Below are 25,799 nucleotides of genomic sequence, written 5' to 3'. Positions count from 1 at the left end.
CATTGTGAAGGGATTTTTTATGCTTTAATTCTGATTTTGAAATAGGAGGGGGTGTAAATTTGTGCCAGAAAAGCAGAATAAAATATATATTAGCTATGATTTTGTTGACAAAGCAATATTTTTTTTGCTTTTTGATGAGTGCATTTCAGAAAATGTTTTGACAAATAAATACTATGATATGAAAGTTTATCAAACTATACTGAAACTGGTTCTTTCTTTGTCTTTAGATACAATAAAAACTGATTTGAAAAGGCATCACTTTTCTGAACAGGTAGTAATATGCATTTCTGTACTAGACTAGAAAATAAAGTACTGCAAATTGGAAAGATGTTCACTTTTAGTGAAGCAAGTTTTTAAGATTTATTTCCCTCTGTTAAATGAATTTTCTTAACATTTAAAAGACAGACAGCAAGATACATTTTAAAAATTGAATCCCTGATGATTTAAGTTTATTCAAGAAATCTTTAAAAATGTATTATGCTTATATTACATGATGGTAAGTAAGATTAAATAAATGTATATTACATTTTGGACCAATCAGTACCTACATTAGAAAGCAATATAGATGTAAGACTTCTCAAGACGAAAAGTTGGCAAACATATATTCATTAGATGTGTCCAAGGATTTCTGTCAACAGAATTTCCCTTTGTTGACACTTCTAATTATCACACCTAAATTATGAAGTGGCCTGCATGGCAATAATACATGCTACGAAAGCTTGCCTGGTAACAATGATTAAAAATTTTTTTTTTTTTTACTGCAATGCTCAATCAGACATTTTCTTAGTCATTCAGAATTCCAAGGAATTATTGTAATATAACATTTAAAGAAAGTATGTTTAACACTACATGATGTTCTAAGTTCAGTCACTTTAATTTCATTTAACCATTTTGGATTCCTGTCAACTGTAATATTTATTGACACAGTTTTGAATTAATCATGCATTATCACGTAGCTTGTGACTCTTTATTTTCAGAATGACATTGTAGGGTAGGTGTGAAAGGCCAGATCTACCTGGCTTGAACATAAAACAGTTTTAAATGCTAAAGGGCTAAGAAGTTGAAACTGGTTGTGCATGCAGTTAATCAAGAAAGAACCTATTACTTTAATGTCTGCAATAAATACATCCTAGAATAATCTAAATTATTATCAATGGCATTATGTAGCTTATACATTAAAGGTTTAAAGCATTTTAATCTCGAAATGTCAAACTTCTAATTATTTTAATAATATAGTTTATAGGCTATTATATGTTTTTATAATGCATTGGTAATCAATTTTCTTTTTTTTTTTGAAACAATGCTTCAAACAATATTTTTAAATTGTCGTCTATGCTTTTGGTATTAAGAGTAACTATCACAGACAACTAGATAAGGAAACGGAAGCTCAGAAATTAAACGAGAATTATATATAAATTAAAAAGAAAAGGGACCAATTCTCACTGTAGGAGAGTTATCTCCCTTCGCTTTCCGTTCGATGGAAGCTCTAAATCCCTAGGCTCGCGAAAGGCGGCAATCGCTACCGTATGGGCACAAGGCGAGGAGCAAGCCAATGAATAAATTATATAAGTAATAAGAATAATGATAATAATCTGTGCTGAGTTGTTAACTGGAAGAGATAGCCAAGGCACATGTCTTAGTTATGTTCATAAATATACCTGAAGGGGTGGGGTATTGAAGAGAGAAGTTTTTCATAAAACATCGAAAGAAAAATAAATTAAAAATTGATTTAAAGGAGGAGAGAAAATCCATTTGTTATCAATTAAACAGGTATTTTTACAGGTTCACACACAAAAATAACTTGTGTTGTTTACTTATTTTTGTGAACTCTTCATCAGCACCATAAGATCAGCAGTTGTGTTCTAATTCAGTCAAGAACCTTTCATGTTTGATATTTAAGGGCAATGAGAAGAAATAAAAATGAAAATAAATAATTGTTAAAATATAAAATGTGATTAAAGAAAAATAACAAATAATGACACCTGATTTTTGCTTACCGCATAGAAAAATGTTTGTGTAGTATATAGAAAACATATTGCTATGAAAGGAGTAACATTCAGAATATTCATTTATATATATATATATATATATATATATATATATATATATAAAAAAGCAATGAATCTGATCAGGCAGGTTTTTCTTTTCTAATTTGATTCCTCTCTCTCTCACACACACATACATACATACCTATCCATTCACCTTCCTTGCACACATACCAAAAAAAAAAAAAAAAATCTACCAAATTAAAATCAGAATAGCTTCATTTCCCTTTGTTTTTCTTTGGCTGAATGTTTGAAGTATGCAATAAGAAAGATAATCCATTTTACTGAATGAACTAAAAATTAAGTACAGCTTCTTTATAAAGTCTTATGTCGAACACAGTCTCTGCAATGTAAGTAGAGTACTTTTGTTGATAACAGTTGACACAAATATTGAGAAATTAAATTATGAAACTGGTAATTTGATATTTGGGGAAAGGAGGAAAATGTTGAGATTTATAGTGGTCATTATTACTTATAACAATTTATATAATAATAATAATAAAACAAATGGTCCCTAAATTTCCCCATACCCAGCTTGAATTTTTTTCTTAAATTTTGCAGAAATTTTTAGCATCAATATTTCAAATGGGAAATCAGATATTGCAACTTCTTTCACTATTTTGGAGAGGGAAGGGTGGAGAGGCATTTTATAAAAACTTTTCACTTTTTTTTTTTTTTTTTTTTTTGCCTCAGAAACAGATTTTCAAATTTCTAATTGTCCTCAGTTTCTAATGACAATGTAGCTGAATTGGTGTCAGGAGCTTTTGAAGAAGCTCTATAGAATTCATGTCACTCAAAGGCCAGAAATCAACAGCACATATTCCAAAATATTTTGAACTCTTCTAGATCTTTTAAATCATAATTTTGTTCTAATCTGTTGTAATTTCTTCCAAGCAATGTTTTTTTTTTTTAATATAATTTATGACTTGGCATGCAATATTATATAGAGAGAAGCACAGTCAGAACTCCAGTTCTGGTGGAAGATCACAACTCTGGTATGTTTACTTTTGCTTTTACATTCATTTTCTTTTTGTCCATTTTTTTTTAATTATTATTTCTTTGAAGTTTGGATTTTGGTGGGATTTTTTTTTTTTTTTTTTTGTTCTTTAAATATCAGAGTTTTATTTACATGCAATATACACATTGCAAAACTATTTTCTGGATTCAACGCTTTTTCTTGCCAGCAAAAGAAAACCAGTTCCGTTTTTTGTTTGCTGCTGTGTGAGGTAATCTCTCAAGCAAAGTAGTAGGATTGGTCATGCCTCGAGGAAGTGTGGCATGAGCAGGAAGGTTTTTCCATAATTCTTGCTGGTGACGAAATGACATAGGCATATTCTTTTTCATTAATTTTTCTGAAAACAAATATATTATAGTTAAAAGACAGAGAAAATTAATAAGATAAATATGCAGTAAAATACATAACCAACTGATAATTGAATAGTATGTACAGAATGACACAAAGAAAAGTCTGAAATATTTAATTAACAGATTAATAGTTGTATTCACATAGAAGCTTGCACACTTACTTTACCAAGCTTTCAGTGTAAATATGTAAAAGTTGCATAAATAGTAAATTTATTTCACAATACTACACAAGGGCAACTAATTAAGTAAATATACCGATTATTGCAAGGCAAAATACCACTTTAAGGTGCTAGACTACAAATCATATAGTTCAAACCTTATCATAACATTTTTGTTTTTCTTCTGGACAAAGTATATAACTTCTGCTGTTTCAGTTTGCCTAGCTAATGAGTTTCATTCTTAAGAAAAAAAAAAAAAAAATCCAGCCATAGACATTTTCTACAACAATGTAGAGAACATCAAAATTTCTAAAATTTATTCCATTGATGGTTGTATTGAGAATTAATATAAAACATTATTTTAAAAAATTTAAACAAGAACAAGAGGTAGATATACAAAATTGTTTGGGAGAACATTCTGGTGGGATTATATGTAAGTGAGCATAACAATAACATACAAACATGACATAACATGACATGACAAATATACAATAGTAAATTCATAAACTTCAAAATGAATGTAATGGGGTTGTTTTCTCCTTTGATTCAATGAATGATGATGTTGAAACAAAAATCAAAATGAAACAAATCTAGTAACATGAAATAACACTCATGATGAAATTAAAGGAAACATGATAAATGTTTATGATTATTTGAATTAATTTGAGTGGAAAATACTTAAAAACTATATTATCGATGTTGTTTATTGAGATTACAATGTCCTGATAATCAGTTTAATATTTTTAATATTATTTAACCTTAAAATTTCACTTGTGAAACAGAGAAAGACCTTTGACCTTTAAAATCTTTAAAGTAGAGAACATAGTTTTCACTAAGACAAAAACTGACCAATTAACAGACCTGTTTGAGACACCTCACTAATACAAAATGATTATTAATAAGGCAACACTAATGATAATTACCAAATAAACAGCAAACATTAGCTGAAGCATGGTTGTTTGTTACAAGCTTCTTTTTAACATGAGACTTTTCTTCTAAGGGGTAGAGGAAACAAGTGTGAAGTTTAAATTTTTATGAACTCTATTTAGCAGAAAACTAATTACCATATGTTGAACTCATTTAAATTAAAGTTATTAATACTAGATTCATTTAATTAAAAAATCTTTTTTTTTTATTTTGTGTGGTAGATAAATAATAAGCTGGACATAGATGACCAAGACAAAAACAATTTAACATTAAAATAAAGGATCACACAATACTTTCTTAGCAGAGTACATAATTTTGACAAGGAAAAGGTTGACAGTGACTTCAAAGTTTTGGCTTATCAAGTGTTGTCAGACAGCCTGATGACAGCTGGAAAACTGAAACTTTGAAATCAGTCAACCTTTTACTTTGTAAAAATTTTAATATATAGAGTGGTTCAACAATCAATGAAATAAGTAGTGGGGAATTATATAATTGACTGAAGCCTTGTTGGTGGTTCCCTTGAAAGCTGTAGTCCAATGGCTCAACCCAAAAATCTTTACTATAATAAAGATTTCAATAATAATGTAAAAGATACTGGTTATCATGAAATTATGTTTTCAGTTCAGGGAATTTAACATTTGTATACTGTTGTAAGACAAAAAAGTATTTTCAAAGTTCCAAGTATTGATAGCTATCAAACTGTGTAATGACCAACCAACTTATATATCTGCAGTTTCAAGGCTAAGTTGCCTCTTTTTGATGCTCTTATCCATATATGGAACAAAAAAAAAAAGAGAGAGAGAGATGGTGGTACAATGCTAGTGTGACCTTTATACAACCAAGAACAAGATAAAACTGGAAGAAAATAATAATGTCAGTATCATTTTTACAACTTCGCCAGCTCTTATTCTTATGTTCTATTTTATTAAATCATCAAAAATATTAATGAGGCTGCAGAAGATACTATGAATTGCTTAAGCTGCAATTATTGAATAGCAATCAATAAGCACCAAAGAACCAATACCCAGAAGTATAGAATACAGACTGAAAACATATTTAATGAAGTAAAAGATCTAAGAGTATAAGCTCAAGAGAAAATCCAGAAGTATAGAATACAGACTGAAAACATATTTAATGAAGTAAAAGATCTAAGAGAATAAGCTCAAGAGAAAATCCAGAAGTATAGAATACAGACTGAAAACATATTTAATGAAGTAAAAGATCTAAGAGAATAAGCTCAGAAGAGAAAAGCCAGCCAGCAGAAGAAATATGTATATTTTAGGCAGGGGGCTTAAATCAAAATAGATTCCATTTTCTTAGATAAATTAAATTAGCATTAAAAAGAAAAAGAAAAACATGCATTAATGACTATTATCATTCATTAACTAGAGTTATTCTAATAACATGCAAAATTCATGTAGCTGTTGAAAGAGAGAAAGGAGAAATGTATATATGAAGCAATTAACTTCATTTGAGACTATACAGTAATCAGTGTATATAGTATCAGTAAGACAGCTAGCTATTATTGTTAAAAATAATCCAACACAAATATCTACAAAATATTAAAGACAACAACCATTCCTCTAAGAATAGATGACATTATCACGTATTTGTTGTAATAACATCAAAAGGTGATGAGATAAGACATCTAGGGTGAGATTATTACTGGTAGACTTTAAAACACACCTAAGACAGTGATTATATTTGACTACATCCAAATACAGCTTTTGTTGACAGTGAATACAATGTTGGTGAAAATAACACAAACAAATGACATCAAATATCATTAAAATATATAGTCACATTTGCATTTTCGAAAGTACAAATGAACTGACTGTGAGATAAACTTGTGACAACTATAAGATGACGTTACAACATTTAGTTACCTTTCTTATTTAGTCATGATTATGGAAAAAAGTAAATAAAAAAATTATCAAAAATCTTAAAATGTACCTTCTGGCAAGCTAATGATGGAAGATGGATCAACAACTACATGAATAAACTCAAAAGTTTAGCCCTTCCTCCCACTTGTCCCACCATATTTTTGTCAAGTGATGCAAATTTTTACAAAGAAAATGACATGACAGTTGTGTAGTTAAGCTTCTAAATTACTGTCCAAAAGACCATAGGTTCTAATTATATCAAAGTCAGTTATTAGAACAGTAGTGTATTGGATATAGCTCAGCTACCTGAAAATAGTAGTTACCACATTTTTGTTAAGCAGGCAGTATATTTAAAATGAAGTTACAGATAATTAACCAGTTCTATACTATAATATTTTGTCCTACCAATATCTTAGTAACAGTCATTCAACAATTGCTGGCACTTGTAATTTTTACTGTTTCAAACTTATTCTTGCCACAACAGTAGACCATGATTTACGCTCCTGATTTAATTCAACTCCAGGTGAAAACCTATAAATGTAAGTTGGAAGTTTGATTGGTTGAATATTTGGTAAACTCACAATGTTGTAAAAGATAAAAATTTATTCTTCTTTATATCTCAGTATAGATTCCTATATAAAGAGATTATAAAGGAAACTACACAAAAGTTTACCATTCGACACTGAGAAAGTCCTGCAGGCCATAGTTTGCCTGTGACTGATCTATAGTATTACTAGACCACCTCAAAACAGAATCATCTACACTATTATTTTCAAGGTAATATAGGGAAATAAATGATAAAGAAATATCTAATTTTTTTTACATTCTGAGTACAGACACTACACTGATTAACTTTGGCTTTTATCTCTTACGGTTTAATTAAAAATAAAGAATTAGTGGTTGCTGTGTATGAGATGGTCCTGATCTCATTTTACAATTTCTGGCCCTGTGTAAGTGAGAAACCATTATTATCATGTTGTTATATACTGTAGTGGCCAATTTCAACCAGTGACAGAACCTATTGTACAATGTTAATTTGTAACTGTGATGTCTCTTTAGGTATGAACACTATAACTTCCTTTTTCCTCTAAAAAATCTGTTTTTTTTTTAGTTGCCAATCTAGTTTAATAAAATAGTAACTTCAAAAAAAAAAAAAGTCTTATCTGAAAGAAAAGGAGTTATATTTCCAGTTGGAATATCACAACACTAGTAAAAAAAAAACAAAAAGAAAACAGAAAAAAAAAATACAAAGTAAAATAAAAACATATTTGTGCCATAGTGATAGATTGCTTTCTTCTGGATCTAATTCTAAGTGGGACAAAATGCTAACCACTAAAACAGTGTTTATTACAGTGAATATGCTGTGTATAAAGCAAATCAGTGTAGAAAAAGTGAGTGATTGACAACAACAAAAAGGTTGTGGTGTTGTGTGTATGCATATGTGTCACTATCTAGGAAAGAATTGTGGTGGCATATGTATATGTGAAAGAGAAAGAAATACAGAATTAGATCCTCTATCAAATAATCTAATTAAAGTATTTCCAAGTTAAATTGATTTGTTTCTTTTAAAAGTGTGTGTATGTATATATGTGTTTGTGTGAGAGAGAGAGAGAGAGAGAGGTTGGAGAGGAAGATGTAAAACTATCATAAATTAAAGGTAAGCTCCTGGCAAGTTAAGTCTGCAATCAAGTCTTCATTTCTTGTAACCATTTTATTTCTATTCTGATTGCTAATGCACTTGAGGAAGTTATGGACTTCATGTAGTTTCATTTTAGCTTTCTTACAAATCCTATGTCTACATAAGAAATCAATATTGTATGTATGTGTGTGTATGAGCTAGTGTGCGTAGATGCATAAATTCAGATATATCCATTGTCACATTTAAAATTTAATATATGCACAAGACATCTGTGAACAGCGCATACACAGATATAAGAGAGAAATGTATTCAGAGCATACATCTTTTTAAGAACCAAGTGTTAGATACTGTCTAGCTGTTACTACCAGCATGGTGTCTGTTTTCTCTAAATAGCATCACTCTATACAGATGGTCTGCTATGGTTACATATCATAGGGTATATTCTTGCACATCAGTTTGTAAAGAAACACAACATATTGGATCAATTTCAGAAAATAAAACTGTTAGTTTTTAGTACAGCAGCAACAACAATAGTAGGAATATCAATAGTAATAATAGACATTATAAGCATCAATTTGAGGCCAAAAGAAGGCAAACACACTGATTGGTGCTTATGAGGTCTATAATACCACTTAACATTTAAAACGTTAACAGTTAACTCATTCATAGTACTAATATAGCTATGAAAAAAAAAAAATCTTTCAGAAAATTGATTAAAATATTTGTGCAGAAGATTATTTCAAAACTAGTAAAACTAGCAGAAACTGTTTGAAGATAATGATTTGTTCACATTCTAAAGACTACTATTTAAATCTGAACGAGCTTGAAACAGCAAATATTTAGTCTGTATTTGTTTTTTGATTCTATTTAGAAAAAGTCGATGATACTTGTGATTATTGTGTGGTAATCAGTGTAGAGTAGGAGGGATAAACTCCTGACTGAAACTTTCACTTCTGTTCCGGTCATGGGAAATCATTAATACCATTACACTGTCAACTCGCCTCTAAATCTGAGACCTTTATATCTATGCTAGGCATCAATATTTTGGATTATCACTAGCAGTAATATTTTGAGACTGTTGCAGTGCTTTATACATTGAATGTGACACTATGAGAGGGAGAAAGATGGGGGAGACATAGATTATGTGTTACCTCCTTGAGTTAACTACATTTGTTGCCTGTTGAGAGTGAAATGGAAAACATATTGGAAGCATATGTTTCATGGGAAAATCTAAAGTATCTAACAAAACTCACACACTAGGTGGCCCATATGGTAGATATGTTCGTGTGGCTGTCTATGACACTCAACATATTTTATTCCTACAACTAAATTATCAAACATTTTTGAGAAACAATTAAAAATGTTGTTTTTAAAATAGCAATAAACTAATCAGGTATAATGACAGCATAGTGGAAACTTTCAAAATATTGAAATGACAGTTGGCAATAGAAAAGAATTGGATTGCCTTTTTATTTTTTTTTAATAACATTGAAAAGTTGAAAATATAACCAAGCAACAAAAGCAAACTGGGGTGTTATGGGATTCAACTCTAGACTTCTTCACAACTACACTGTCTTTTGTATTTTAAGGGTAGCTAGAAATAAGCACAAGGAATGGGCATAAATAAACCATTGACTGAAGAGACAAGTATTAAAGATCTCACTGGGAGATAAATGTATGTATGCTTGATGTAATACAATGATTAATAACAGAGCAAGTTTAATCTTTTCAATGACTATATTTGTAACAAGTTCATTTCACAAGTCACATGGTTCCAGATTCAATTCTACTACACAGTATCAAGAGCAAGTGTCTTCTATTATAGCTTTCAGTTAACCAATACTATGTTAGTGGAATTTAGTAGATGGAAACTGTGAAAACCCATTGTGTAAAGGTGTATGACTTAAATAGATCATATATTTACATCTAAGACATTCTAAACTACTTGCAAAACATAGAAGGCAAAGTCAACCTCGGCAGAATTTGAACTCAGAGCGTAAAGACAGACAAAATGTCACCAAGCATTTTGCCTGGCATGCTAATTCTGCCAGATTACCACCTTGAGGAATGCAAATATTGATAATAAGAACATAATTCAAAATGAACAATAATCCTATTGATTGTAGTTGTTGCTGGTCAATGCCTGTAATCTGCAACAGACAGATATGAGTATCCTATAGTAGCTAGATAAATCTGTTAAGTTATTATAGACAAGCAACAACTACAGACCCTTCATCAAAGTGCTCATAGGATATAGAAGGCTAATAACATCATTCACTATTGAAAACATCTGTGATATCAGATAGTCAAGAAGTGAAATAAAGTCATTTGACTAGTAATGTAAAGAGAATTATTTCCATTTGTTGCTTTCCTTTATATATCTCTAAATGGAATGGGAATGTGTGCTGGTTTTGGACTAACTGTCTTGGTCAAAGGAAAGTTGAACTTAATTTTTTATTGCTATAGCATTTAAAATAACTTTGTAATGTAAACAAAGAAAAGGAATTATTGAACATTTCTAGTATATATATATATATATATATATATATATATATATCATCGTTTAACGTCCGCTTTCCATGCTTGCATGGGTTGCACGATTTGACTGAGGACTGGTGAACCAGATGGCTACACCAGGCTCCAATCTGATTTGGCAGAGTTTCTACAGCTGGATGCCCTTCCTAATGCCAACCACTCCAAGAGTGTAGTGGGTGCTTTTACGTGCCACTGGCACAATGGCCAGTCAGGCGGTACTGGCAACGGCCACGCTCAAAATGGTGTATTTTACGTGCTACCGGCACAGGAACCAGTCCAGCGGCACTGGCAACGATCTCGCTCGAATGTCTTTACACGTGCCAGGAAGGCGATGCTGGGCACAGGTGCCATCACAATTTCGCTTTCGCTTGCCCCAACAAGTCTTTGCAAACACACACACACATACACTGATCAGTCAAGTATGGAAATGATAACTGAACAGGTAAGAATGAACAATTTTATCATTAGAACAGTTAATGTGAGAACAAATCTAAGTACTGTTGCAGTAAAGCTGAAGATAAAACTAGAACAATTGTCATCAGTGAAGAAATAAAACAGAAATGCTTATCTATAATATTAGACAAAAAGAAACCAGCCTAATTTACATGCTTTATATATATATATATATATATATATATATATATATATATATATATATATATATATATATATATATATATATATATTCAGGTACAGGAATGGTTGTGTGGTTTAAGAAGCTGGCTTCACATATGTATAGTTCCAAGTTTATTCCCACTGGAGCAGATTAGGCAAGTGTCTTCTACTATAACCATAGGCTGATCAATGCTTTGTGAGTGGAATAGGGTAGGCAGAAACTGAGTGCAAACCCATCCTATATCTCTGTATGTGTGTACACACATGTATACACATTCATATGTGTGTCTGTATCTGTTTGACAACACAACCAGCTAAAACAAGACTAATTTTGGGTCCAGAATGTTAATTTAGCCAATCAGAAATAATATAGAACAATAAAATAACACTGAAACAAGTGCTATGGTTACTATAATTGACTAAAAATCCTAGAAAGTAGTGCCCTACATTACCACAGGTCAATAACTGAAACCAGTAAAAAAATAAAATACATTCTCCACTTAAATTTAATAGTACTTCAAAAGTGATACCAGTCAAGATTAATGTTACATTATTTTTCTTTGATAGAAATGAAATCTGTCAAGATGTATAAAGATACATAACTACATCTCATGGGTTGTATTCCATAGCTTCATGTTTAGCTCAAGTAAGCCAGTGATTACAAGCATTCAAACCATGATGATATCATCCTTTTCTATATAACAAACTACACTGGCCAACACAATATATCCCTTAGATGGATTTATGGAAGATTTGGCAGCTATTTCTAGCAGATTGAAAAAGGACATAAATGTTCCTTCATTGGCAGGTGTCCTAATTTAAAATTCATTGCTTTCCTAAGGATGAGAGGACAAATACCAGGTCATTTGAAATGTTAACAAAATAATTTAACAAGTTAAGAGAAGTCTCTAATATACTTCACTCCACAGAGTGTTAAGTATATGAATAGTATAACTTGGACCAAAATCAGAAATAAACAAACACACTTTTTAAAAAACTGATTGATTTCCAGCTTTTGATAAGTAATGCTTGTAAAAGAGCAAGATAATCTTTACTCTTTTATGATGTCTTATATGTTTCCCCATAACAATACTCATGATCAAGTGCCTTAGATGTCTGATAAGTTCTTCCAGTCATTTTGTCATCCAACCCCCTGTCAGTCTTGAGTAGACCTATGATCACATTGGCTTTCCAGCTGTGATCATCCAATCTTTTATTCAGATATATTGCATCCAAGAGCATGTTGTCTATTTAAATTTTTAATGCTTCAGAGATTAATTATGTTAGCAGTAACTTTTTTCTTCATGTGAATGGTTTTTTTTTTCCTGAATAATTTATTAAAGAATTCTATTTTTCTCTGCTACACCATGTATGACTACTTTAGTTATGTGAAGTCTACATTTTGCTGAGCAAGTCCAGAATAAAAGTGGAAACTGTCAGGAGCTGTTTCCTTTACTTGCAAAAAAATAAATCCCCAATTTTTTTTTTTTTTCATTAATTATTACTTCTAATTAGCTTCCTACGTTAAAAATGCTAACACTAATTTATGCAGTTACCTGATCTCATGTACACAGAAATATATGAAGAATAATCATTTGAAAGCTAGGTGGAACTATCACAACTCAACCAAAATCAAACATAAATAAGAAACCTAAACGTCAAATCAGGAAGCTAATTTTAGTATCTTGAGAGTTAACAATGTGTTCCTTCAAAAATACCTTACTTCTAGCTTTTATATATACATATATATATATATATATAAATATGAATATAAACCACACTGGGCATATCTTATCCAATCATTATATGATTGCAGTAAGAGATAAAAGATATAGCACTCACTGACATCAAATTGCTAATGAAGTGACAAAGATTACGAATTAAAACAATACAAAATAGTAATATTTAAGTCTACATGGAACGTGTAGATATATTTAGACAGGAGTTAAAAAAAGCTCTGATTATAGAAATTAGAAACACAGCAACAGAAAACTTCAGTTAAATCCATTTATCAAGCATATTTCTTAGTCATTTCAGCAGAAAATGTAGATTTAAGCAGAGGTTAGAGCTCTGTTTAGTAACTCAGAAGAAACACCAAAAAAAAAAAAAAGAAAAAAGAAAAAAAGACAGCAACAGAAAACTTGAACTCAATCTATTTAACACATCATGTAACCATTTTACCATATTAGCACTGTTGTCAACAGAAAAGAAATTTTTCATGAAATTTAAATATCCCTCAAAAAAAAAATTGCTTTTTAATAAAATTTTGTAAGTGTATATAATATTCAAAATTTTAATTAGATATGATGTTAAGTCAAACACAGATGATATAAATAAGATAAAGGAAATATATTTCTAAAAAATAAGCTATGATTAAACTAAATTTGGAAGCAAATACAAAATGGAAATTAAAAATTGAAAAGCAAAAATCCAAAGAAAGTCTTGTATTAAATTAAAGCAAGCAGTCTACTTCAATTACAACAACAATCTGACCATAGCACCTCAAATAATGCTACCTTGGATATCTTAAATTTGTATTATTTATTTATAAAGGCTAAGTATAGAAAACATTTCACATGTGTATGTGTGTGCAGGTGTGTATGCACACACACACACACACACGCAATTATTACCAAATATTTCAGTGTAAATTTCAAAAGAAACTCTAATTTCCTTTTAGAAAATTTAGTTTTTAAACTTAGTTATTTGGTATGTTATTGATAGTATTAGCCTTCCAGGTAATTTAATATTTATAGATACAAATTAGGAAAAAAAAAAAAAAAAAATATATATATATATATATATATATATATATTTAGTTCCTTTCTACTAAAACAATTTTGGACACAACTGGAATTTATATAGCATCAAATCACATATTTTGCCACCAACATACATTTCTAAATATTTAACAAATTGGGGATTAAGGTGAAGAAGAGATTTTAAAATGTTCCAACGTTTTGGTTTATTTATAAACACTATAACTGAGCAAGTATTTTGTTATCAGGCAGCATGCCTTTCATAGCAGCAGGCTCACCAGAAATTTTACAATAGGTCTGCTCAAGATTGCGTCCATCTTCACACACTAGAATAATGATCAGCTCATATTGCATGCAAAAACCTACCATATGGAAGTTTTCCGGGACAACCATCCAGAGAATTTGCCTGAAATCACAGTACATAACATTTGCATAAAGACTTTTTTTTTTTGTCATATTCTATGAACAGATAGTAATGTTCTTATCAATCTTTTATTCAATTAACGTACTTCCGTTCATTCACCAACTCCAACACTAAAAATTCAATACCCTGGACTTCCAAAAAGGGAAGTCTAGTTTGCAAGCATCTTGAATTCTCAACCAATAAAGTGCATCAGAATGTGTGATATGCAAAACATATGCATAACTAGTACGGTTAGATAGAACTCATATACACACACATATACACAGAAATCTAATTTGTTAATCAATCAGAAATGTAGAAGGCATTCAAAGGAAGGAAGAGAAGAAAAATTAAATAAAATCAAAATGGAGTATTCCAAAAGTATTAACACACATGTATTCATGAAAGCAAGTGTGTATGTATGTGTATGAGCACACACAACAAAGCTCCTGGGTTTTCGAGCGAGATCGTTGCCAGTGCCCCTGGACTGGCTCTTGTGTGGGTGGCACATAAAAGACACCATTTCGAGCGTGGCCGTTTTCGTGCGGGTGACACGTAAAAGCACCCACTACACTCTCTGAGTGGTTGGCGTTAGGAAGGGCATCCAGCTGTAGAAACTCTGCCAAATTAGATTGGAGCCTGGTGTTGCCATCCGGTTTCACCAGTCCTCAGTCAAATCGTCCAACCCATGCTAGCATGGAAGGCGGACGTTAAACGATGATGATGATGCTGATGAACAGTTACAATAAAATTCCAAGGGGAAGTCATAATAATTTTCACTTTTAAAACAGCTGATTGGAAGAATCATTAGGGAATTGCATAAAATGCTTTGTGATATTTGTTCTGGCTTACTGTGCTCTGAAGCCAAATACCTCTGGCGTAGAAAAAAGCAAAAACTACCATCATAGTGCTGGTATATCATATTGTCCTTCAGCTGTCATATCTTGGATGTAGGAAGGCTGAAAAAAGTGTTTATGCCTTTTCATGACATGGAGAGACACCTAAAGTAATTAGCAAAAGCATGGTATATATATCACCAAGTCATGTCCAACTGAGAGTTGGCTGTAGTTTATACATCATCACCATTTAATGTCTACTTTTCCATGCTTGCATAGATCAAATGGAATTTGTTGAGGTAAATTTTCTACAGCTGGTTGTCCTTCCTGTTGCCAGCCCTTACGTGTTTCCAAGCAAGGTTAATATTTCCCCATGGCCAGACACATTTTTCACAGAAGTTTGGAAATGAACAAGTGTGCATGCATGTGTAAAGCAATTCTTTACATATATATATGCAAAGAATTGGTAAAGCATTAGACAAAATATTTTCTGGTATTTTGTTACACCCATGTGCATTAAGAGTTTGGCTTTACCATTCATCCTTCTTAAGTTGATAAAAAAAATACTGAGACTGATATAATGAACTATATCTTAGAAGGAAGTGTCCCAGCATGGTCATAGTCAATGACTTGGTACAAGTAAAAGAATATACATTCATACACATACACACATTATATAATATGACAAATAAGAAAACATAACTTAAAATTAAGTGGTATAGGACTTTTAACTAAATGAAGTTTAGCGAATGTAGGGTACAGGAAGATTTTAATTTTGTTAAGATTTATTACTGAAAGGGATGGAGGAGAAAGATAATTTTAGTGAATTCTGGATGCTGCTCTCATTTAATTAATATTACAATAGTGATTTTTGTTTCATTTTACTAAGAATTTGATAGTATAGTTTATTACAATGTGCAAAGAGCATTGAGGGAGATTTATTTTCTTCAATTGTAAATTGTTATATCCACATGAAAATACTGTATTTATTTAAAGAATGTTTTACATAACTTCATCTAAGACCGAAAAATGATGATACATTTCAGCTAGCAGAATAGTTTTGTACATTTTATTTAAAATCTAGGTAGATAAGAGCACACAGAAAAAAAAATTCATTAAAACTATTAATGAAATATAAATAATAAAAATTAAAGTGAAAAAAAAAAAGGAGAGAAAGAAAAACTTGCAACTGAAGAACAAAACAGAATTTGAAACCAAAAACAATGGAATCAATTCAAAAGGAACAGAAAGAAAGAAACACTTCTTGGCATTGTGAAGTAGAAATAAGAAACAGTGTATCCGAATTTCAGTAAAAGAGAGAAAAAAAAAAGTGTTAAGAAAACAGTTATCCGTGCATTTTGGAAAAGAAGGTAAAACAATAACTTAACCAGTAGACACGAGTATCAGAGGAATGGTATTTTATATTTTCATTTTTTAATATAGAGAAGAACTACTATGCATTGATGCACAAAACTGTATTCTCGTGCTTGCTAACCAAAATGGTAAGAATGAAGAAAAAACAAAAAACATCTAAAACTAGCATCTAGAAATTTCTACAAATATGCTTTATTTAAAAAAAAAAATGAGTGGAATGAAGTTTTTATTTTACCTTTTGGCCGTTCTGGTTGTGTTTTTGTTCTGAAACTGTTTCGTGCACAAGATTTCCGCAAGCTTGGTGGAATAGTAAAACCTACATGAAAGAGGTTAAAATATACATAGCTACTAGGTCAACTGATGGAGAGTATGCTTGATATCCTAAATAGGATGAGAAAAAGCTACACATATTCAACTGACTAAAGGTTATATACATAAGTTAACGTTTTGTCCCCCTTCCCCTCTCTCCACAGTGCTTTCTCCACAATAGCTGTCTATCTTGTTCATTATTTTTGTTGTTATCTTCACTATGCTTTTGCCTTTTATTATTATTATTTTTTTACCTGGGTACTAATTATTACTTTGAAATTAATTCCTGCAACTTAACCTCGTTTATCTTTAAAGTCTTTTTGTTTCTTTCTTTGTACAATATGCAATTGAACAACCTAGCAGTAAAGCAGTAATGATATTAAGTCAAGAAGGAGCCTATGGCCATTTAGTTGTGAAATATCTCATAAATTTTGTGATGGTTATCATTTCAAAACTTGTTTTGTTCACCTGTTTCATCTAAGCTTTATAAAACTACTTAGATCAACATGAGGCATAACTACTGCAGTTAAACTGTTGCTTCACAACTGATCACAATCATGATTTCAAACATAACGGCTATATAATTGTGCTCTTGGATAGAACACATCATCTGTCTAGCTGACAATAGATTTCACCCTTATAGTTGAGCAATAGGTGTTAGGAAGAACATCCACCAATGAGAAACACTTGCTCCAACACAAGCAACGAAAGAGAGAGAGCTTCTGATTGGCTGCTCAACTTGGAAGAAATAACAGCCAAATTTCCTTTAAATTCTATTTTACCATATTAAAAATGGAAGGACACAAAGGAGAAGGTCATGACAGGAATACCTTATTGTAGGTCTGTTTGATCTGAGCAGAGGGGCTAAACAACGACTTGTTCTACAGACTGACTGGCACTTTTATATGGAAAATGTTTGTAAAACAAAACTCAAAAGCTACAAATAACAAATTAAAAAAAAAAATTGTACTTCAAGTTTGCAAAGAATCCTTGAAAACATTGTTGTAGATATCGTGAAAACTATGAACTTCTCTCAAATCCAACCTCTAGTAAGGGATCAGTCAGTATGAAATAATGCAACTGACTTGTATTCATATCAAAACAACTTGTTTAAAAAAAAAAAATGCTTAACAGAAATGTAAAAATATGTGTCTTACCATTTTCTTGATCACTTTTCACTTTCTTCCTTTCTTCATCAAATGCTTTTAGCCATCGATCTTTCTCTACGGCATTTTTACTGAACACTAAGAAGGATTTGTTCCGTTTGTTGTCATGAAGCTTCCAACCATTTTTCACATATACATTAAACTGGGGGTCTGAAAATAATGGACAGACTAATGAGGATATCAACAAACATATGATGCTTATGAATAAGATAGGCACAGAAGAACAAAAATTTATTGGGTACAATGACTGGGCAGTTAAGGAACCCTTAAATGATTACATAAAAATATATGAACATGCAAGAAAAATCTTACAAATTTAAAAGAAGTTACCTAAGCATAATAAATGAACAGAATAACCAAGCCACACAAACGCACACGCACACTGTAACCATCAATATTAAATGTTTGCTTACCTCTTCCATCTACAACTGGATAAATTTTACTGTGGTCTAAATATATTCTTCCTCGAAATGAGAAAGAATTTTTCTTTAAAAGATCCTAAAAAGACAAAATATATATTAATATCATATCTCTGATGTGACTACATTGGAGGCTAATACTTGAAACATCAACTATATATATATATATATATTAGAGAGATAATATATTATTAGACATTAAATTTGTTATGAAGTTCAGGTATGGGATTGAGGAGAAAACTAATATTCCTTTTATAATAATATATACATAGATCCTTCCTTACCAAGAAATATCTAAATGGAAGATGCTTTACAACTTCAATATTTTCACTCCTATATCAAACACAAGGTTTAGCAAACTTTAGATATTTTTAAAGTTATGTTTGATTTTTATTTTAAAAAATACATCATGTCATATTTTTACAAAAAAAAAAAAAAAAAAAAAAAGATTTTATGTAAACGTGTTTGCCCACTGTGCATATTTTCAAAGAAAATTTACTTTGTCTTTTAGAAATATATAAAGCTATAAGGTTATTAAAAAACAACAATAACTATTCAACACAATATAAATAAATGGAGAAAATGCATAAAAACTGGAAAAAGGTTTAATAAATATACAAATTGAATAGTGTCTCACCTTACGACAATAGATAAGTTGATGATCAAATAAGAAAAAGTAGCGTTCCTGTGAAATGATATAAATGTGACAAGATGTAAAATATTTCATAAATAAGAAGAGTTGCATAAACTAAATTACAGAAAATATAAAATACATTGTTGTGAAAGTAAAAGAAAGGTGATTACATCAGTGAATAAAGCAGGCAGTATTGCATCTTAGAAGCAAGTAGACGGACTTCTATCTAGGAGTAATTAACTGTTAGGAGGTGATAGGATGTAATAAATACAGTATAACACAATAACACATTTCCTATCATAAGAATTGACTGAATAATGAAATACTTAGGAAATGTAGTGTTAATACAATCACTAAAAGACACAGGTTTTATTTTTTTGATTTGGGGAATCATTGAATCATAATGTTTTTTTTTTATATTTCTTTAGCTTAATTAACCTAAAGACCAGTATTTGGATTTTGAACAATAATGTTCTGCATTACAATCATGCCAGGATAAAATCAATTGTCTATGCACACAAGTGTTTGTGTGTGTGTGTGTGTGCGCGCGCACGCATAAAGTCATATTAAACATGTTTAAGCACACTTGAACATATGAAGACCTTCTGCTGTGGAAATAGTCCTAGTAGAAAATTCTCCTCTCAGACAACATGTATGAAAACACACTGGGCTGTGATTGATGCATGTGTTCCTGCATTCCTCATCATCATCATTGTCGTTTAACATCCGCTTTCCATGCTAGCATGGGTTGGACGATTTGACTGGGGACTGGTGGACCAAGAGGCAACACCAGGCTCCAATCTGATTTGGCAGAGTTTCTACAGCTGGATGCCCTTCCTAACGCCAACCACTCCGAGAGTGTAGTGGGTGCTTTTACGTGCCACCCGCACGCGGGCCAGTCAGGTGGTACTGGCGACAGCCATGCTCGATATGGTGTATTTTACGTGCCACCTGCACAGGAGCCAGTCCATCGGCACTGGCAACAATCTCGCTCAAATGTCTTTACATGTGCCACTGGCAAAAGTGCCAGAGAGGCGACGTTGGTAACGATCAATAGTCACGCTCGAAATGGTGTATTTTACGTGTCACCTGCATAGGGGCCAGTCCATCGGCACTGGCAGCGATCTAGCTCGAATGTCTTTTCACGTGCCACTGGCACAACCAGCCGTAAATATCAAATCCAGTCATTCATAGCCTGATAAGAATGAAGTAGAATGGCATGTTGTATATTTGCAGATGTGCATATCTGTTGAAATGGATTCTACTTGTAATTCAAAGGTACAGCCTTGTCACTGTTTAACTCTGGTTCAGCCTCAGAAATTACATTAAAGGTACAGCATTTTTCTGTTGAATGCTTGTCTCCAACTTCAATAATGAAGATTCAACACTAAGATAGGCATTCCATCCATTGAAATGCCAGCTAGTATGTAATTGTTTGAGCATTCCACAAAGGCATGTATCTTTAATGTAATTTCTTAGGCAGAATTAGAGGGGAAACAGTAAGTGACAAAGCTGGGCCTTTGAATTACAGCTACACTCCATACAGTAGTCTTCTATAAAGTTTCTGTTTATCCAGTTTCATAAGTTATGGTCAACATGAGGCTATAGAAAATGAAATATGTTCAAGATACCACATAATGAGGGATTGCAAAGCAAGCCCCTTAACCACTCAGCCATACTATTTATAAAAAGAAAGGGTTAGCAACTTGGCAGAAAAGCAGTTGTAAAATGGATGAACATATACATACATATATTTGTATATATTGTTGTTGTTGCACTCCGTCGCTTACGACGTCGAGGATTCCAGTTGATCCGATCAACGGAACAGCCTGCTCGTGAAATTAATGTGCAAGTGGCTGAGCACTCCACAGACACGTGTACCCTTAACATAGTTCTAGGGGATACTCAGCGTGACACAGTGTGACAAGGCTGACCCTTTGAATTACAGGCACAACAGAAACAGGAAGTAAGAGTGAGAGAAAGTTGTAGTGAAAAAGTACAGCAGGGTTCACCACCATCCCCTGCTGGAGCCTCGTGGAGCTTTAGGTGTTTTCGCTCAATAAACACTCTCAACACCCGGTCTGGGAATCGAAACCGCGATCCTATGACAGCGAGTCCGCTACCCTAACCACTGGGCCATTGCGCCTCCACATTTGTATATATATATATATACATAAACACAAATCAACATCATTTTTACACCCACATTCCTTTCTAGGTGCATTCACCATGACAAGATCCAATGGTACAGAAAGCCATGCTTTGCTCCAGTATCTCAGTTTTGGCATGGTTACAACAGCTGGACACCCTTCCTAATTCCAATCACTTTACAGAGTGCACTAGGTGCTTTTTTCATAGCATTAACACTAGTGAGGTAGTAATGTAATTCACAAGACTACAGAGCCCCCACCCCATCAACTCCCTTGCCTTAGATGGAGAAGAGAAAACAGAGTGGACTTTTATGTGAGGTATTGAGAGGTTAATATATGATAACCGGCACTCCATCAGTTACGATGACAAGGGTTCCAGTTGATCTGACCAACAAAATAACCTGCTCATGAAATTAATATGCAAGTGGCTGAGCTCTCCACATTATATAAGCCCACAAATTATAAAGGTTTGAGGATGTGTTCTGACACCTTGTCACCACCATATTTATGTCTCTTTTCAACAAACCTGTCCCTTCTCCTATCATATATTAATGAGGGTGCGTGGCTTAGTGGTTAGAGTATTTGGCTCATGATTGTAAGATTGTGAGTTTGATTCCTGGCAGCGTGTTGTGTCCTTGAGCAAGACATTTCACATTGCTTCAGTCCACTTGACTAGCATAAATAAGTAGTACTTGTATTTCAAAGGACCAGCTTTATCACATTATTTTCCATATAACCAATATTTTTGGCCATTCATCACAGTATGTAAAGAGTGATGGGACTCTGTGTGTGTGTGTGTGTGTGTGTGTGTGTGTGTGTGTGTGTGTGTGTGTGTGTGCATGCATGCACGCATGTGTAATGAGTTACAGTAACCATTATTAGAGGAGAGAGAAGACAGCGAGCTGGTAGGATTGTTACTGCATCTAGTAAAGTACTTAGTGGCATTTTGTCCAGCTTTATGTTCAGAGTTCAACTTCTGCTGAGGTCAACTTTGCCTTTCATCCTTTCAGAGTTGATAAAGTACCATAAAGTATCTTTCTCTAACATTTTATATAACTCAACCTACACAAGTTAATGTCTGAATAACAAAATAGGAATTTTGAAAGAAGTATCTATAAAATTAGTTTTTAACCCTTTAGTGTTTGGATTATTCTCTCAAATATGATGTTTGTTTGTTTATATTGTTTTGAATTAATCATGCATTATCTTGTAGTTTAGAGATTTCAGTGATGTGATTTTTTTAGTTTTAGAATGACATGGTAGGGCTGGGGTGAGAGGCCAGATTCGGTCAGTTTCTGTATAAAACAGGTTAAATATTTTGTCCGGATATGGCCGGTTTGAATGCTAAAGGGTTAAACATTGAATTGCTATAGGGATCCACCAGAATAAAATAGTAAACAAAGGGGTACATAGATAAAAAAAATGGTTGAGAACCACAGGTTTAATGACTTAGCCAAATTGTTGCCTTAGAACATATTCATATTTATCAATATAGATAAATGTGATCTAAAAACAAATTTTTGTATAACAAATGCATCATATTAAAATTGATAGAATATATGGTTCACAAAATGAAGAAAGATAAGATCTTGACAAGTTCAATCAATATTCTCTGTCAAAAATACAAAAGATAATTTATGAAAAAGTATAATTCTAACCACATTTAGAGAACCTTGCCACAATCCCAACTTCAGTAAAATTACATCTAGATAAAGTAATTATAAAAGAACCAATTAAATGATGTGATTAGTCAGACTAGGTGAGAATAATGGAAAGAAGAAATGTCAAAACTTGTGAATTTCTTAAAGGAATATTTCCTTTTGTTTAGAAATATCATTTAGAATAAACATCCTTTGAAACAAAGAAATGACTAATGAAAATCAACATGTTATCAAAAGTGAAGGAGGAGTATGGTAAATTATATTTTTTAGTTTATCTGTAAAAAATTTTCTCCAAACATAACATTTACAATAGAGCTAAACAATGGCACATAAAGGCTGTCATTTGATGACATGTCAGTCTCCAATTGGTACTCAAATACCACAACTGGAGGTATCATTAATTTCAGTTAGCAGTATGACTCAGTAACCATAGAAGGTAGGGAGCTTTCTAATACAGAAATTATAATAATCAGTTGTTTTGAGAAACAACTGACACCTCTCACTTGTAATGTTTTCATAATCTGTTAAAAAAAACCCTGTTTTTCTACAAAAATTCAACTGCTAAATTAAAATTTATTGCTAAACATATCTCCAAACAGTCTTTGATGATGTGCTAGTGCAATTAATAAACATCAATCTGATACAATTACATTGTGGAAGAGTCATTTTAGTCATTTCGGAACACACAAAAAATGTTATATCTATTTTCCAGAGGAATTATCTCAGTGACTGGGATTGCAGAGGTGCAATGAAGATTTTGGCATCTCAGGAAATAAGTAGGAAGTGAACATATGTTTTTGTGTATTCTTTAAATGATTAAAATATCTTCCACGATGTAATTGCTTTAGTTTCAATACATGGTATCAAATCACTTATCAATCTGGTGTTTTATAACTAGGTTTTGAAGCACTAATAAGAAAAAGAATCTGTATTTTTACTTCATATTATGAACCATCAAAAGACATCTATGCACTGGAAACTGTTAAAAATGGCTGCCAAACCTCCCTCAAATCACATTCTATCTCAAAAATAGAAAGACAAACACCAGATAATACATTCCTAAATAAAATGCAAGAGAAAATAAACATGGGATGTTTTGGCTGCCCAGGTCTGCTCAATCAAGCTATCTCATAGCTAAACCACAATAGTCTTCATAGGACTATTTTTAACTTAGACTGTCTTTATTTGTTACCAGTTAGATCACATATGTAATGACAAAATGTTTGCAGTTATTTCTTGCTTTATTAATCCAAGGAAAGTTACAAACTACTACATAGTTGCACATGGTGCTGAGTATATGATGTTTAGAATACATTGTACATGCTGGGAAAATCTGAGTTCCAGGTATTAAACAAGCATATAAAAAATAGATGTAAAATAGTGAACAAAATCCTATGCATATGCTTTTGTTACCATATTTCTGTTAAAATATACTGCCTTTGCTTCAAATAATTTTGAAAATAAAGAATTTAGTAAAATAAATTTATCATCATTAAGCTGGTGTTTGGAGCATAAACTAACAAAAATTTTCGATAGAATCTTTTAGTTCAAATCACATTAAAGTAGAAAGTTTCTGTCATAGAATTAGAGACAGTCTCAGGTGGGATGGTATCAAAAGTGCTTTGAGAAATAGATCTCTTTATCCTTAACAAGTGTTTAATTTTGCTTTAATTATGTACTTAAATATATTGAAATTGAATAAATAAAATAAAATTGTATAAGGAAAACATATTAGTTATTGCTAGATTTAAATTGGAATGCCAGTCTTAGTCTCTATAAATTAGTAACACTAAAATGTAGTAGCTTGATCATGACAATCATATCACATTAGATCTCAAACTTAATTTCCAGACTGACTTATCAGTCACAAATATACAGTAGTATTTCCCCCAGTTGGAAATACTAAAACTTAAAATTTGAAAAAAAGTCAAAGGAAAACATTTTATTTTCACTCAGAAACATTAGAAATAAATCTATAGCAATATAACTGCAATTTTAAAATCTTAATCTTCTCAGATGACAGACAGAACACTCTGTTGGTATTATATATATAACAAGTGAAGTATAAATCTATATGAAAAGAACTTAATCCACTACAAAATTCTACAATACATATAAAAGCCACAAACTAATGTTGTATGGAAAAACAAAACCTTTTAACACTAAAATACGAGAAAGTTTAGAGATTTGTGCTACATTGTAGACAAATATAAAATAAAATGAATACAAGATATGACTGGCAGCTATTTCAAAGTCTTAAATCTATATGAAAAAACAGCAGTAATTTTAATGGTTGTAATTAGATTTTGGTAGTTGTTAAAACTATCTCAGTAAAGAAGGTAAAAAGATACAAGCTGATTAACTGGAGACATTTTTAATGATGTTGCAACATCAAAAGTAATTCTGGTGCTTCTTGACAGATTAACAGAAATATATTATTTACATTTGATAGATATTTGTCCTCATCTTGTTTGTTGTTAACACAATGTTTCAGCTGATATACCCTCCAGCTTTCATTAGGTGTCATGGGGAAATTTCGAACCTAGGTTCTCATTCCTAAGGTATATTTTGATGTTATCATTATTATTATTATTATTCAGGTCACCTCCTCCTGAACAAGGCGGCACCCTTCCTTCCCGCTGGTGTTCGTTTGGGGAGTTGGAAAGGAACCTAGCCCAGCTCTGCCTTGTGTGACCACTCCCACAAGTCTCCTTTGGCACAGCCTTGCCTCTGCTTCTTGAACTGCATCCCCTGCTCTCCACTTCCTGCCAATCCTCACTTGAATCCCTGCTTTAGCCACCTTCGGATCACAAGAGTCTCTGTACTGGACCACTTCTCTGGCTTCTGCCACCTTGAATTCCTCTTCCAATGATTTGTAAATTAAGTTGAAGAAGTACAGTGTACATATCTTTGTACATAAA

The 25,799-nt window shown here is 32.0% G+C and overlaps 1 protein-coding gene across 10 annotated transcripts in view; it reads right to left on the bottom strand.

Moving 5' to 3' along the window:
- Positions 1-3,067: 3,067 nt before the first annotated feature.
- The window catches only part of LOC106874706 (uncharacterized), a 777,908-nt gene continuing 755,176 nt past the window's right edge, over positions 3,068-25,799 (bottom strand). For 5 of the 10 annotated variants that reach the window (XR_016241517.1, XM_089350797.1, XM_089350795.1 and 2 more), the window contains 5 exons: positions 19,071-19,181; positions 18,428-18,512; positions 18,006-18,164; positions 16,775-16,855; positions 3,068-3,397 (listed from right to left, as the gene is read on the bottom strand). Coding sequence is in view for 7 of the 10 variants with exons in the window: in XM_089350797.1 (XP_089206923.1) it covers positions 3,210-3,397; positions 16,775-16,855; positions 18,006-18,164; positions 18,428-18,512; positions 19,071-19,181 (624 nt within the window). In the remaining 3 variants the exon portion in view is untranslated. Of the gene's footprint in view, positions 3,398-14,204; positions 14,333-16,774; positions 16,856-18,005; positions 18,165-18,427; positions 18,513-19,070; positions 19,182-25,799 lie in introns of all 10 variants that reach the window. The other 5 variants (XR_016241516.1, XM_089350800.1, XM_089350798.1 and 2 more) reach the window with 2 other exon arrangements.

The sequence above is a fragment of the Octopus bimaculoides genome, chromosome 4 (assembly GCF_046866305.1).
Source record: "Octopus bimaculoides isolate indiv1 chromosome 4, ASM4686630v1, whole genome shotgun sequence".
NCBI classification, from domain to species: Eukaryota; Metazoa; Mollusca; class Cephalopoda; order Octopoda; family Octopodidae; genus Octopus; species Octopus bimaculoides.
The sequence above is the reverse complement of the archived record's forward strand: the minus strand, read 5'-3'. Positions and strand labels throughout refer to the sequence as shown.